The sequence below is a fragment of the Neodiprion fabricii genome, chromosome 3 (genome assembly GCF_021155785.1).
Source record: "Neodiprion fabricii isolate iyNeoFabr1 chromosome 3, iyNeoFabr1.1, whole genome shotgun sequence".
In the NCBI taxonomy this organism is placed as follows: Eukaryota; Metazoa; Arthropoda; class Insecta; order Hymenoptera; family Diprionidae; genus Neodiprion; species Neodiprion fabricii.
This window is the reverse complement of record NC_060241.1, coordinates 2,691,344-2,706,832: the sequence shown is the minus strand read 5'-3', so window position 1 is coordinate 2,706,832 and position 15,489 is coordinate 2,691,344. Positions and strand designations below refer to the sequence as shown.

At 40.3% G+C, this 15,489-nt stretch overlaps 1 protein-coding gene across 6 annotated transcripts in view; it reads left to right on the top strand.

Annotated features, from left to right (window-relative positions):
* The window catches only part of LOC124177689 (protein bric-a-brac 2), a 33,917-nt gene that overhangs the window by 3,913 nt on the left and 14,515 nt on the right, over positions 1-15,489 (top strand). For 4 of the 6 annotated variants that reach the window (XM_046560335.1, XM_046560332.1, XM_046560334.1 and 1 more), the window contains exons 1-3: positions 7,951-7,994; positions 8,388-8,532; positions 8,718-8,882. In XM_046560335.1, coding sequence (XP_046416291.1) covers positions 7,966-7,994; positions 8,388-8,532; positions 8,718-8,882 — 339 coding nt within the window. In that variant the 5' untranslated portion in view covers positions 7,951-7,965. Of the gene's footprint in view, positions 1-7,950; positions 7,995-8,387; positions 8,533-8,717; positions 8,883-15,489 lie in introns of those variants that run through there. The other 2 variants (XM_046560333.1, XM_046560336.1) reach the window with 1 other exon arrangement.

Here is a 15,489-nt window from a genome sequence, read left to right as displayed (position 1 = left end):
CCCGACAATCCGAACGACCAGGATTCCGTACGGAAAAACATGGAAAATGAAAAACAAAGAAGGATCAAAGTCGTGAAATTTCACCAAGCCGGAAATTCACGTAACTAAAAATCTTTCATCGTTCAAAATTTCGATGTTTCCTCAAAGTTTGATCTCTGTACCCAAAGTTTCGCCACAAAAAACATTCGTAACTTGACGCTCTCGTAACTTTGTAAATTACGAATCTTAACCCTTTCCGACAAAAACGTAGTAAAATTACGAAACGAATTAACGATGATCAAATGCCTAAAAAAACAAATACTAAACGCACCGAAAAATTTCTATAATAACGTCTATTTTTTATTCTCTCTCTCTCTCTCTTTCTTCCCGTCTTTCTTTCTTCCTTTCTTTTTATTTGCCGCGAGCATCAAAAGTTTTTATTGTAGCTCGGAAGGGCGGGGCGAGAAAAAGGGGAGCAGGATTGCTTTTTTTTTTTTATTTTATTTTTATTTTTTACTTTTTGCGCGCGCTCGTTTTTTTTTTTGTTTTTTTTGTTTTTTTTTCTGTTTTACGTCATGATCGAACGGTATCACATGGACGCGTTTTACACGTTAGCGGAAGTTTCGTCGTGTGCCGATCGCGTCCCTCCTCCCCATCCTCCCCCCCCCCCTCTCTCTCTCTCTCTCTCTCTCTCTCTCTCTTTTATTTCCATCCCCTTTTTCACCGCGTACGTATAATCCTGACTCATTGCACGGCGTCGCTGTGTTCTCCCCATATCCTTGCGCCACACACTCGCATGCACGCGTACTTTGTTCCTTTGAGTTTCTCCCCTTCGTCACACATCCTGCCGTCATCATCATTTTACTCCCGTGCACGCTATTATTTTTCCCTCCCCCCCCACCCTCTCTCTCTCTCGCTATCTATCCGTATATCTTTCACCCCCTCTCCTCGCCCCTTTCACACACTCCACGCCGAAACTTCTATTGCCATCCATTCCTTTCGTTTCCTTTCTCTTCCGCGCAATCGCGACAATTTACAGAATATGTGTAACGTGCGTGGATGTATTTTTATTATTTTTAAATCGTTGCTATTATCGTTGTTGTACATTGTACAGTATACGTTAAGAATCCTCGAGCAAAGAGTGTAAAAATACGAGTAATTTCGCAGCGTCGCGTTTACTGCATATTGTAGTCGAATAATCATCGTTCAACGATCGAAGATTCATAGATTTTTCATGCGTTGAATATGAAACGTTGCCTGTTGAAAGATTGGTTTCTTCGATATTTTTTTTTTTTTTTTTCTTCAGCCGCTCGTGTTTACAATTATATGCATAACCGATTGTGTAATAATTATAGAATTGTATTATTTTTTATTTTATTTATTTTTTTATTTCCACGGTATCGTGATATCGATACGAAACTTTTCCCCAAACTTCGACGACTCGCTGTATTACAAAATGCTTGCAGAGTGCGCGTTTGTTTTTCGACATTTAAATTTACAATCTTCGCAGATACTATTTCGATCCATTTCAAAGTCGTGATTTTGTTTTTAAATTGTTTTTGTATCTTCCTGAAATTGATCGACTCTTGTTTATTTGTTTATCCCTCCCCGCTTAATTAACTCCTCCTGATTTCCCGCAACTTTCCATACGTTGGATTTTAAATAAATATTACATGTATACCTATAATTATATCATCTGATTATATGATATTTGTTACACTGAAAAAAATTTCATTTCTTGTCGTAACTAGAAAAATTGACTAAACCAGATATCGTTAAAAAAAACTGTTTGAATATTGTTGAAATTACGAAAAACGAGGTACGCCTAATCATTTTGCGCTATCGGCGTTCATTTTTTGCTAATTATCATTTTCTACCTAGAACAATATTTTTTGATTGTGGTAAAAAATGAAAATAGTTAAGGGCTCAGCGCTAAACGGAACTAAAAAATTGTCTCACTGTAGGTATATCAAATATATCGACAACAATAGCACGCGTGTGTTTTATAACGTATAATATATACATATACATATACATATATATATATATATATATATATATATATATATATATATATATATATATATATATATATATTTATTAATTTTCGCATTACGAATGCACGCACGTAAATATTACACGTATATATATCACTGCAATTTATAGTTTTGTCTTTCTTTCCTCTTCGCATCTTTTTAATTATTCTTTGCCTTTGTTTTTTTTTTTTTCTTTTCTTTCAACGAATTTCTTCATCTCCGTCCCTTCCTCCCGTATAATTGTACAGATATTTTCTTATCATGAAAATTAATTTCCCTTCTGTTCTACCGAACGAACATTTGGAAAGTGCTTCACGTATTTTTCTAATCTTCTTCTTCTTCTGTTTCTTGTCGATTTCTCCCTACAACTCTCTCTTTCTCTCTCTCGTTTCACCTACTTAATAATTTACCGACGTATCCGTCTGTCTTTATTTATTTATTTATTTGTTTTCTGGCTTATTTATTCATTAGTTTCAGTTTATTAAATTTTTTTTTTTGTCCTTCCCTTCTGATATTTTCCTAGTTTTACTTTATTCCATGCGTATTCGCCACTGTATTACCATGCTATTTTTCTTTACCCCTTTATACCACTACACTTAGTTTCACCTCTTTCTATTTATATATATATTTATATATATATATATATATAATACAATAGATTTGCGGTGTATCCGGCTCTCTCACGGTTCCCTTTCGCTGGCTTCATTCCTCTCATATACATACATACATACATACATTACACTTACACAGTGCTGGCACTAGCGCTGCTGCTGAAACATCGTCGTCTCGTACCCCTTACACACACACACACACACACACACACACACACACATGTCTAAAAGTTTCTCCTCGCATTGTCTGAAATAACCATCTGTCTACTCTTTTTCTCCTTTTGCTTCTTTATATTCTTCTTCATCTTCTTCTTCTTCTTCTTCTTCTTCTTCTTCCTCCTCATCGTCATCATCTTTCTTCTTACATTCTTTTTTTCCTCATTTTTTTCTGGCATCTCTTCCGTACATGTTCCACATATACATCCATACACACGCCACGAGATTGACTAAGAAATAATTCCCATCCTCGATTCGATCTTTGTTTTTGTCAATTTTTATCCAACAACTTCCTTCTCACTTACCCAATGCCTCTTCTTCTTCTCCGTGTGGATGGAGGAAAAAACAAAAAAAAAAATGACCCTGCATTCAATACACTCCACTATTTCACAGTTGTAATTATTATCATTATCGTTATTGGTTTTCCCGCTGTTGTCTCTTTTTATTTTTGAACGAAAACTTGGTACCTATAGTCGTTACTCGGTTCGTTCGATAACCTTATAAATATATTTCTATAGAATGTGATAATTAACAAAAATGATATATCTAGTAACAACGGAGTAACCTCGTATCGTATTTACGTATAACTCTATAATAATGCATATATATATATACACACACACACAGTATGTAGAGAAGATTGTTTTTTACGGGGTTTCAGGGATATATACAGATTATTTGATCAGGGTTCGTTCTATATGGTGTGGTGTAATGGCATCGTTGCGTGGCTGGCTACTATACTTGTATATACAAAAAACAAAATAAAAAAATAGTAAAAAAAATACACACACAAATGTGTATTCTTGCGATAATGTGACGTAACTTCAAACTTCGCGAATAGGATGATTTAAAAAACGTCACACCACGACAACGACCGCGAGTATAAAAGTTATTCTGCGTGCGTGTGTGTGTTTGTGTATACATATACATAAATGTTTGGGGAGAGAAAATAGGGAAGATATAAGGGTAAGTAATAGTGGTGAGAGAAAGCTTGGGGGGGGGGAGAGGACTTGCGGGGGTTGATCGATATTAGATAAAACTGATATATGTACAGGAATATGTATATCACACACTCGCATATACGTCTTTGTTTTATGTTGGTTTTTCTTTTTTTTTTTCTTCCACCCCTACAAACAGATCCCTCTTTCTGTGCAACGTGCACATGCGTACGAGCGTACGTTGTGTACTTTTTTTCTCTCCCTAATTCATGTAAATGTAGTTGGTTTTCGTAACGAAAATGAGCAACCGATGAAACATCTCCTTCCCGTCCAATTTTTACTGACATATGTCACGACGTTTTTTTTTTTTTATTCGTTCTCTTTTTTGCCATTTCGTTGTTATTAGGTATAGTTATATATTGTTGTCGTTTTTCTTTTTCTCGTTCTTCTTCTTCTTCTTGTTCTTGTTCTTATTCTTCCTTACCGTAAGGCGAGTTGTAGTAACAGTAAAGAAGCATTCCGAATGCCATTCTCGTCTCCGCCCACATGATCGCGATGTTTCTTATTATGTTATATATACATCCATACTGCGTGAAACAGATACGCGATATATATATATATGTAACATGTATAAAATAAATATGTATATATACAGGATACATGTCGTGTAGGATAAGACATGTGTATATTGTTCTCTTTTTCTTATACGACTTGTAAGTGTATAATTTTTGTAGTTGTATAAATTTAACGAACAAAGACGAAGGCGAAAATTAAAAACGGAACATACGTGTATCTATGTATGTATGTATGTATGCATGCCTATGCGAAGAGATTTTTATGTCACTTGAAATAATATTGATTAATCAAATAATATGAAGCAAGAATAGTTTAATTCAAACTGTGAAACAAATATATATATATATATATGTATATAGTATAACGGTATACTAAAGATGGAAAGAAAGAAAGAAAGAAAGAAAGAAAGAAAGAAAGAAAGAAAGAAAGAAAGCGCGTATAACGAGATAGGAAAGCGGCGAAACAGGAACGTGAAATCCTTTTCTTTAAAACGCGTTTATTGTAGGTCGGTAAAAATATTTTATATATACGTATACACACGTAAAAAACCTTATACGCATAGCACATACATCGATCCTACTCTTGGAATTATAATCGTCGATTTTCGCAGAGAAGGGATATCGATGTTACTCGTATAGACGTGATATTCCAATACATGTTATACGCATACGGGCAAGTTTTCTTCCTTAACGTGCGAGCGTACGAAACTTGGCAGGGGGGAAGGGGGGGGGGGAGTGAAAGACGAAGAGAGAGAGAGGGAGGGGGGGAGAGAAAAAGAAGCGGAGCAAGATAAAGAGGATAGGAGGTATGTGTATATATATATATATGTACGTACCTATGTGCATACATGTATATATATATATACGTATATATATAAGGTTGCTACGTGCAGCTCGCGGCAACGTCAATAACGTTGGAAAAACGTAAAAAGGGGGACAACGGAGAAGCTATAAGGATGAGGATGAGGAGGAGGGGCAGAGGAGGAGGACGAGGGTATAGAGAAAGAAATAGGGCAGGGGATGCATAAGAAAGGAAGGAAAGAGAGAAGAAGGGGAAGAACGGAACAAGGAGAGAGCGAGCGAAGCCGAGGCGAATAACGTTTTCACAGAGAGAGAGAGAGAGAGGGGGGGGGGGGGAGATAGCGAGAGAAAGGAAACGAGCGAAAGAGAGTGGACGAGGACGCGGGCGGGGGGGCGGGGGTGGGGTGGAGGCGGAGGCGGCGAAGGGAAAAAACGGGGTCGGAAGAGAAGGAAGCGTCGAGGCTGCGATGGCGAAAGAGAGAGAGAGAGAGAGAGAGAGAGAGAAAGGAGAGAGAGAGAGAGAGAGGAGATACTCGGTGAATGGTTGCATGTACGTGTGTATACGCGTAGAATATGGGAATACACACGTAGAGAACGATGATGGGAGAAGGGAAGAGAAACGTGAATACGGGGTGAGCGAGGCGCAGGGAGATAGAGAACGGACGACGGGAAAGAGAGGGAGAGGGGGGGGGGGGGAAAGAGCGGTAAAGAAAAAACAAGAAGAAAAGAATAATAACAAAAAAAAAGAGATGGGGAAAAATGAAAGAACGTAAAGTGAAGTAAAACCAAGGAAAGGAAAAAAGGAGATGGAGGAACAAGATATAGAGATGGAGAGAGAGAGAGGGAGGGAGAGAGAGAGAAAAGGCGGCAAGAAAAATTGAGATGAATTGAAGAAGGGTGCAGGATAGTCTTGAAAGAGGGATAAGAGAGATGGCACTCTTCTTTCTCCTTTTAGCTACGGAGCGAGGAAGAGGAACGTTCCGATCCTAGGAGGGTGAATAAAACCCCTCTGAAATGGTCGGTTAACTACAAATACATTGTATACCTAGCCGTAAAATGGCTGTGTGATACTTGAAAAGGTGATTTTTGAATTATTCGATTGTCCCGTCAGTGAAACCCGTTCGAAATAATTCTAAAATGATTCCATAATTTTTTTTTACATTTTTATCTCAACTCAACGGTAAATATACCAAACGGATTTTGATGAAATTCTTTACACATGGCACCGAGGGAAATTTTTATTTCCGGTCACCGCTCAGTCCTTAACTATTTTCATTTTTTTTCCTAATTCCAACACATTCAAACAGTTTTTTCAACGATACCTTGTTTCACTGAATTTTTCTACTTATAACAGATGAAATTTTTTATCTTGCGATTACACGACATTTATATCAACATATTTTGAGTTCGCAAAAAACGGAGAGAGAGAGAGAGAGAGAAAAAAATGTACTATACGTTGTACAGAATATACAGACGCTCTGTAGTAAAATATCAAGGGATTCGTTCAAGTTCCGTCGTACGTAAACACGCTGCAAGATTGAAACTATTCGCAAAATATTTCATTCAACAAATCGCCAAAGTAAGGCGCAGGTATTAAAAAAAAAAAAAGACAGAGAAAGAATACGACGAAAATAAAACCGACGTACCCGCGTAACGAGAATCATCAATTCCGTCCGTCGATTTTCCGCTTCGCGTGTGCCGAGGAATAGCGATAAAAAAAATAATAATAACAACAACAATAATACCAATAATAACGATAACTCGATAAACCGGCGAGTTATATATCCAACCGCGTTCTATAACGTTTCATTTCGTTATCGCTGATTATCAGGGGTTGGAGGGGGGGGGGAATCTTGAACGGCGCGTAGAGTGGGTAACCCAATTTTAAGATATCGCGTATACGCGGGCACGAAGAGAGATAATTGTTATACGTGTGTTTTTCACGTGTGTAAAAATCGTGCGTCGGAGAGGATCGAGAGAGGGTGGGTTTTGTCGTAGAAAAAAAAAAATAAAAAAAAACTATCGCTGCGGGGTGACGAAGACCGGAAGTAAAGGGATGCGCGTGAAATATTCGCGCGGAGTGAATCTCGTCGGGGTTTTTTTTTTTTTTTTCGATTTGAAATACGTATTGAAAAAGCGCCAAGTGCTGGAAATTACGGACAAATAACAACGAAGAGGAAGTTGGCCGGCTCGGAGAAGAGAGAGAGAGAGGAGGGAGGAGGTTGGTTTTCCGTTATCGTCGCCACGTTCTAAGCAGCTGATAAAACTCTCCCGTTTACCTTCCTTGCGCCTACCTACCCACCTATCCGATATGCCTCCGCTAGCCTGGCAGAGCCTCGCGATCTTTATACTTGCTTACAATTGCCACGCTCGGCTTGCAGCCGCTAGATTGAAGATAACGAAAATAGCCCTTCCCTTCCTCTTCTAACCCCCTCCGTATAAAGAGTTACATAGATAGGAAGATAAACCAGAGTGCAGAGAACAGGTGAAGTAACCGTATATATAAACCAGAGTTCTCTCTAGACCAACGCCCATCTATTTCCCTTTTTTACAATTCGTAAACCACCTTCGTCGTCGTCGCTCTCCGAACGATAATATACAATTTTCGCGTTATCGTTTATTCACGATTTTGCTTCTTCGTTATCAACCTCTCGATACGCTGTTTTCGTCCTTTTTTTTTTATCTTAAATTTTTCTCTTCACCCGACACGCGAATATTATTCTTAGTACCGTCACTGTTATTGCTGTTCTTGCTAATAGTATTATTATTATCATTGTTATTGTTATTGTTACACTGTACAAAAATCTACATGGAACGAAATTGGGGAACGCACTACAGGTATATACATAAGATGTATGTGATATAATTTGTCTGTGATTGTGTCTGCTTGATAATTATAATGCATTATGTGTATACATACATATAAATATATGTATATAAGTACATATATTTGCGTTAGCGGAAAATTCGGGAACCATTTTTCGCAGCGTGACGATCGGTAGAAGGATTTTTTTGTTTGTTTTTTTTCTATACATAATATCAAAAAGCGCAGCTTGCGAAAAACGGCGAAAAGAAAGTCACGATCCGAACCCTGCAAATATTTATTCCTGTTCGTTTGTTTGTACTTTCTTACTTTTCGCACGTAATTCTCATCGTTTTTTTTTTTTTTTTTTTTTTCGTTTCGTTTTCTGTTGCTTCCTTTCGTTTATTCATTCATACTTATTGTTGCAGTGGAGGGATGGCGGGGCAGCACTACTGCCTTCGCTGGAACAATTACCAGTCGAATATGACTTCCGTATTTCATCAGTTACTGCAGACCGAAGCTTTCGTCGACGTTACTTTGGCCTGCAACGAGGCATCGCTCAAGGCCCACAAGGTTTGCCACCGAATAATGAAAAAAATATGGAGAGAACGATAAGCGGAGTTCTTTTTTTTTTTTTTTTCACATTTTATCTAAAATTTTTTATTCATTTTTTGTCCACCGCAATACAACTCGTATGCGTATTACGTTATTCGTTTTCAGTTTTGATTTTTTTTGTTTTTGTTTTGATTTTTTTACAGGTCGTCTTGTCAGCGTGCAGTTCGTACTTTCAAAAACTACTTCTGTCAAACCCGTGCAAACATCCGACAATCATCATGCCCCAGGACGTTTGTTTCACCGATCTGAAATTCATCATCGAATTCGTATACAGAGGTGAAATTGACGTGTCGCAGGCTGAGCTTCAGGTGAGTTGATTATAATTACCGATTCTACGATTAGATACGACGCTTTGTTAGGTATACGTTCATACGTGGAACGAGAATATCGTTGGAAATGAAAAGAGAAATAAATGCGGCGAGAGAAAAATGACTCGTATATAATTATATATGTTCATTGTACATATTTATACATAGGTGTGTGTTAACGCGTGTTACACGGCAAAATATGCTTTATCAAACGGGTTTTTCCTCACAATACTTGTAAAGTGTAATTAAAACTTTCCCTACCGAGGGAAAAATCTCTCATGTACGTACCGTAGACGATGATTTGTTTGTTACGCGAAGATACGATTGTGCCTGATACTAATTGTCGTGAAAATCATGCGAGAACAATTCTTGGTCTCCAGTTGTGTCGCGGTTTTATTATAATTGGATCAAACACAACCGCAGCTTATTTTTACGAAAGAAAAACGACAAAGGAACTTTGAAAGAGAGACGCAACATGTGTGTTGGAAAAAATATTTCTTTTAAAATTGTTCATTCCATTTTAATCGAATGTTTGAAACTGTTATATTTCACAGTAATCACGAATTACGAAAGTATCTGTTATGTACCTATCTATCATACCGCGTACGGCATGATATATACTTACGAAATTCGTTTCGATTGACACTCTCCGATTTTTATCTGTCCGATATATACCCTACACCTGTTTACGCAACGATAATAATCGTCTATCAAAAATTCTTAGCGACGATATTCGTTTCTTATTCGATCATCATTCCGTGTTGTTTCTGTAATTATCGTGAATCCGGATTTAATATCTGTTCTTGATACTGCAGGAAACTGTCTTATCTATATTTACCACCGAGTTTGTTGCTTGAATAAAGCTACGGCTTATTACCGTCTACAGGTCCCTGCAATTTGTTATTTATTTTATGTTTATCTTCTAAATGTGAACCACCGAACGTCGCTAACTTACCGACTGTTTTACGGAAAACGTGATGATTTCTCACGTTGGTAACGCATCTTACCGACGCGACAAACGGTTTGAGCCTGCAAATTTACCGCGAACCAAAATCTTCCACGAAAAATTCGAACGAACCTTTTTTTTTCCTTTTCGTTGTTATTTGAAACTCCGTCAACTAGTCTCGCGTAATTTTAGCATTCGTGAAACCGAAATGAACGGGAACTAGATGACGCGTTTAGGCTTGTTTTATTTTCTCACGCAGTTGATGTAATAGTGGTTTAAAAATTTGCCCCAATTGGATTTTTTTTTTACCTTTGCTTTCCTCGAAATGGACACTGAAAGAATTTGTAACAACGGTGGCAATGACTGACTATCATGCAGTCCTCTTGGGGTATTCGATGAAAGACTGCAGGGGAAGGGCTTCGAACCAGTGCCTCTCGTCAAGTTGCGCATTGTTCTCCAATTTAGTTAATTTGCGCATTCGATGGCGACTGCCCAGCTCAGTCCAGACGAGAACAGGGATTCTCAATTTACGTACACGCAAAATGTCAACATTTCTTCCCCGCCTTCCTCCATGTCAATGATTTTTTTTACTTTAGTATTATGGAAACGAGAGAAGCATTCAATCCGAGAAGAATACAGTCGTAATCGCGCTTTTACCCCTTTATCGGTATCGATATCATTCACGCTTTTTTATAACGAGCCGATTTCACAATGCTGATCATTTTATTCTTACAACCGTAGGATATAAAATTAAAACGCGCGTTGCAGAAGAGACAGATTTTTATATTGAGAAATTGTCGGATTGTAATTTTGAGTGTGACAATATAACCGTTCGACAATCCTGTCGAATTCCCGGAACTGATTACATTATCAATATTATGTTCATCAATTGGAAATAATTGGTCATATTCTTTTACAATCCTCTGTGAAAATTATAAATGTTCCTTAACTTTTTTTTTTTTTTTCTTCGAACGATTCTTCGACACACTTTCAAATCGCGTTGCTTCAATTCGCCAACGGCTTTCAGTACGTCGTGAATTTTTACGACACGTGGAAGAGAAAGAGGAGAAGCTTGGTAGATGTTACAGAAGGTGGAAGGAGGAATCGTGCACGCGTTCGCAGACTGTACACCACGCGACGACGCCAAAGTACATCGACCTTGGAATGAAAAGCGCCTTTCCACGCAGACGGATTGTCAGTCTATCTCCCTCATTCCCCTCTTTCTTGTATCCAAAATTGGAGAGGTAGAGCTCTCAGTTCGCACTGTTCTCTGCTCAACATCCCCGCCGCAAATCATTCCCTTATCTACTATTTTCAATCTCGTTATCGACATATTGCTGAACGAATCTGACAATTATCCTGTATTATTATTCTTTTTGTTATTAATATTTTTTTTTCCAATTTTCTATCATTAGGCGTGTCGCAATAATAGTTTTTTTTTTCTCGAACACACAAATTATACGATACTTTATAACTGCTTTATTTATTTTTCTTGATTTATATATTATAATTATCCAAGATCAATATTATACGTACTGTTATAATATACAAATTTGATAACACTTTCAACAATTGTAACAACAAATTCAAACGCGCGAGTACATAATTCAATGTATTGAAAAGATGTAATCGAGTTGCGAGTACAATAATGTTTATCAACGCCCCGGGCTTTCGGTTAGCTTGTTTTCGGTCCGAAACAAAATGCGAGTTCGATTCTATGCGAATTATGCGACAATGACTCCCAATCTCTCATGCCGGCTGTATCGCCAGTCACCGAAAACAATTTAGCTGGAAGCCCAATACACTAACGAATATTAATTGATGTAGCTGTGTAATCTATAACAAAAGCGATGAAAAAAAAAAAGAAAGACTTCATCTGTACATGACATAGGTTTTCTCAAGCGTGCGAAGCTCGAGTGCAATTTTTTTTAAAATTCAACACCGACTGTATGCTCTCTGCAACTTTCCCTCGTGATATGTATGCGTAGCTGGGACGTGGACACACACATTCACACGGGCATAGAGTGCGTGTACATCCGACTCCCGACTGCTGCTGGAGCCGCAGAATCCCTTTGTCCGCGCAAACTCTGCCTTGCCTGCCTGCCTACCAGCCGCCGGCGTCTACCGGTCCTCGTTTCGCTCTCTCTCTCTCTTTCTCTCTTTCTCTCTGAACCGCGCGACGCCCGCTATCCCCGGGGTCAGCGTCGCCGTTAATTTCACCTCCTCGTCTCTCTTCCGCCCAGCCAGTGGCAAACGTCCGCATCCTCTTCTTCCCCTATCAACCCCTCTTTTCTCTTCTCTGTCTCCTTTGGTTTATGCCGGATTTGTCCCACTCTCTTCACTTCCCCTCCGTCGCCATTCCTGTCCGCGAATTCTATCCTGTCGTCCGTCCATCCGTCGACTCGCCAACGACGTTTGTCCCTCCTCCTATCAACCTGACTGAGAGTAGAGAGAGGCTACCGGAGAAGTCTGCATTACGCAAAACGCGCACCCGTTTCATGTGCAGCTACGGTATAACCGTCTTTTCTATGGGTTCGGAGTGAAGTTAGCCGCCTTTTAACCTACTACTCTACCGGTAACTCATTACCTACCGAAGCTGGTAAGTGGCCAACTTCACTACGAAACTGTTTACGAAATTGCAAACCAGGGAACAGACGCGTAACCTGCATTCACGCATGCGAATATATCCGTTCTCACGCATATATATACGTAAATAATTAATGCACGGTTCGGTTACTCGACCCGTGCACACGCACGTAGGTAAAGTGTCGAATTTCGTCGCCCTGCTGGTTTCGTTCACCTCCCGCGATACGGCGGTATCGAAATTTTGTTCGGGTGCCTTTTCGAACCGTCGCGCCGCCGTTCCGCCACCGATGATACTGTACAACGCGACGGACGCGTCGAGAGGGGAGGAAACGACGTCGACGAGGACGATGAGCGTTTCAGGGGAAGAGGACCGCCATCCTCTTCTCTTCTTTGTCTCTCCCAGGCCGTAGAGAGTCACTCACTCTCTTTCTCTCTGTGTTCTGCGGGCACTGTACCTACCTATCTACGTATGTATGTACTCGGCCTCATCGATCATCTCTTTCTCCCGCGCCGCATACCTCGCTTCTTCGTCGGCGATGTCTAGGTGTTGGTGTACGCATACCTGTCCTCTTGTATCGCGTACGTACGTACCTGCGCATGTCGATACGTTGTACAGCATCATATATACACACATACGTACGTATGTACCGACTATCGGAAATATTCAACTCTCGCCAAGCTCTTTCTCCTCCCGATTCTCTCTCTCCACTTCCTCTGCAGGTTCATAGCAGCTCTCCTTCATCGATACCCAGGGAAATGGCACGCTTATGTATTTCAAATGCCGCGACTCGATTAACTCGATTATCGAGTTTGAATTTTTCGTTGGTAAGGTACTCGAGCGCGGGGAACCTCCGTCGATTTTATCCCTCTCAATTTTTTCTCACTCCTTTTTTACCAGTTATCCGGAGCTGATGGTGAATATGCAGAAATCTTACCGCATTTCTCTTATTGTTGAATATCTGAAAAATTCATAGAAATTGATATCTGCAGTCAACCCGATTATCCACGAAGTTGGTTACGAATGTGCCCAACAACAATAACAACGCCCAGTTTGAACCGACAACGAAAATACGACGTATCTTTATTATACTTTTTTAACGATCGGAGAAATTTGAATTCTGGTATATGTGAGATGATGACAAATGGTGCTTGTTACGTACATACATACATTAACAGTTCTAGATTTCACATTCGGAATTATAATTCCGGGTTGTTCGGATTTTAGCCGCGGTGACAGAGGCTCGATCATTCGCATGAAATTTAACCAAAGGTAGATGGGCGGATGTACACGCATGTATGGATGATCGGTACGCGCGTGCGACTCTGTGTGTGTGTTTATCTTTTCTCGCAGTCTACATCCGACAGAGAAAATTTGTCGCCTCCTCCTCCTCCTCCTCCGAAAGCCGACGGCGCGTTTCCCCCTCCCCTCTACCCTGGATTCCCGCCCCCCCCCTCTCCGCCGTCTCTCTGCTCCTCTCCTCTCCTTTCCTCTCGGCAGTATCCACGCATCCCTCATCTCCCGGCAACAACCGAACCGACTCGACGCAACGCAACGCGCATCGCGATACGCAACGTTTCGGCGGTTTTGCCGTGTCTCGATCGACTGACTACTCATCTCGTGGATTTTGCGTTGTTCCCTTGTCGTCCGGATTCTCGTTTTTCTAACGAGGATCGCGACGCGGTATCACCACGTCGTTTTGTACCTAACCTAACCAAATCTAGCCTAACTTCACTCTCTCAGACTCGGTTGGTTAGTCTGTCCTCCCTCCCTCCCTCCCGCCCTCCTACCTCTCTCCCTCCCACTTCCTCTCTTCTCCCTCTCTTCCTCTTCCCTCTCTCCGCATATCGAACAACAAATGCCATTTCACTTTCGTTTGGTTACGCGGCGGTTGAGAGGTAGCCTTGTGTTGTTGGCATTAACAAGCATAAACCTCCCGTGAACACGCGAATATTTCGCTCCTCCCCTCTTTTTATAGCTTTGTACAATTCAATTATTACACTGCTGTGCAGTAAGTTATTTCACGCGGGTTGTGGGAACCGTGTTGTGCAGTTTTTTTGGTTTTTTTTACTACTCCGGTGGTAAAGCAGTGTTGTTGATGTTCGGTTGTTCCTGTTGTTGCTGCTGTTGCTGATGCTGTTGTTGTTGTTGTTGTTGTTGTTCACTTGTTCGATGAAATTGTGAAAGACTTGAAAAGCTCCGGACGCTGAAACCGTTATTCCGCTCGTCGCGTCGCGAGTGACTTACTTCGTGATCGTCTATCTCTGTTTATTCGTTATTCATTCGTTCGACGCTGTCCGCGCAACGCAATCCGAACCGTGAACCACACCAAGAGTAGGTGGCGAGCGATACGAGAGCCTACCTACCGAACTGGTGGCGATGCGAACCTGAACTCCTCGACGCTTTTTGTTCCTCAACCAAAGTCTAACCGGCTGCCTGTCTGTCTGCCTGACTGACTACGGAAGGTGAGTGTGACAACCGCGAGGAATAGGGGGAGGAGGAGAAGGAGAAGTAGTAGTAGTAGTAGTAGTAGTAGTAGTAGTAGTAGTAGTAGTAGTAGTGGTAGTAGTGAAAATAAGGATAAGAATAAGAGTAAGAAAATTCTCGCGACGACGCAGCAAGGGCGACTACATACGTCCTTTCTGTATTTTCGGTAGACCGCGCGATAAACCGAACAGGGAACTTCTCCCTCTTTTTTTTTTTTTGTCTTTGCTTTCTATTCTATTAATTTCTTCTTTTCTTATTGAAACGTTTGCTTTGTTCGATCGTTCGTTCGTCAATCTCGGCTTATTAGTTTTCCATCTGCCTCCCCAATGGTATCGCATTTTTTAACGCAGCCTTTTCAGCAGGAGGAAACGTCGTTGCGTGACTGTTTATTTGTATTGTCAGCTATTTGTCAAACCGTCGAGAAACGCAACGTCGTTGCGTATAATCGACTTTCAACTCCCCACCTCCACCCCCTGCTTGAAAAAAGTTTGAAATTTTTCATAGATTTCCTTTCATTTTCCGAGACTGTTTTTTAATTTCCGATTGTTTTCTTCTTTGTAACCCACTCGCTTACTCGCTCCGTTCACGTT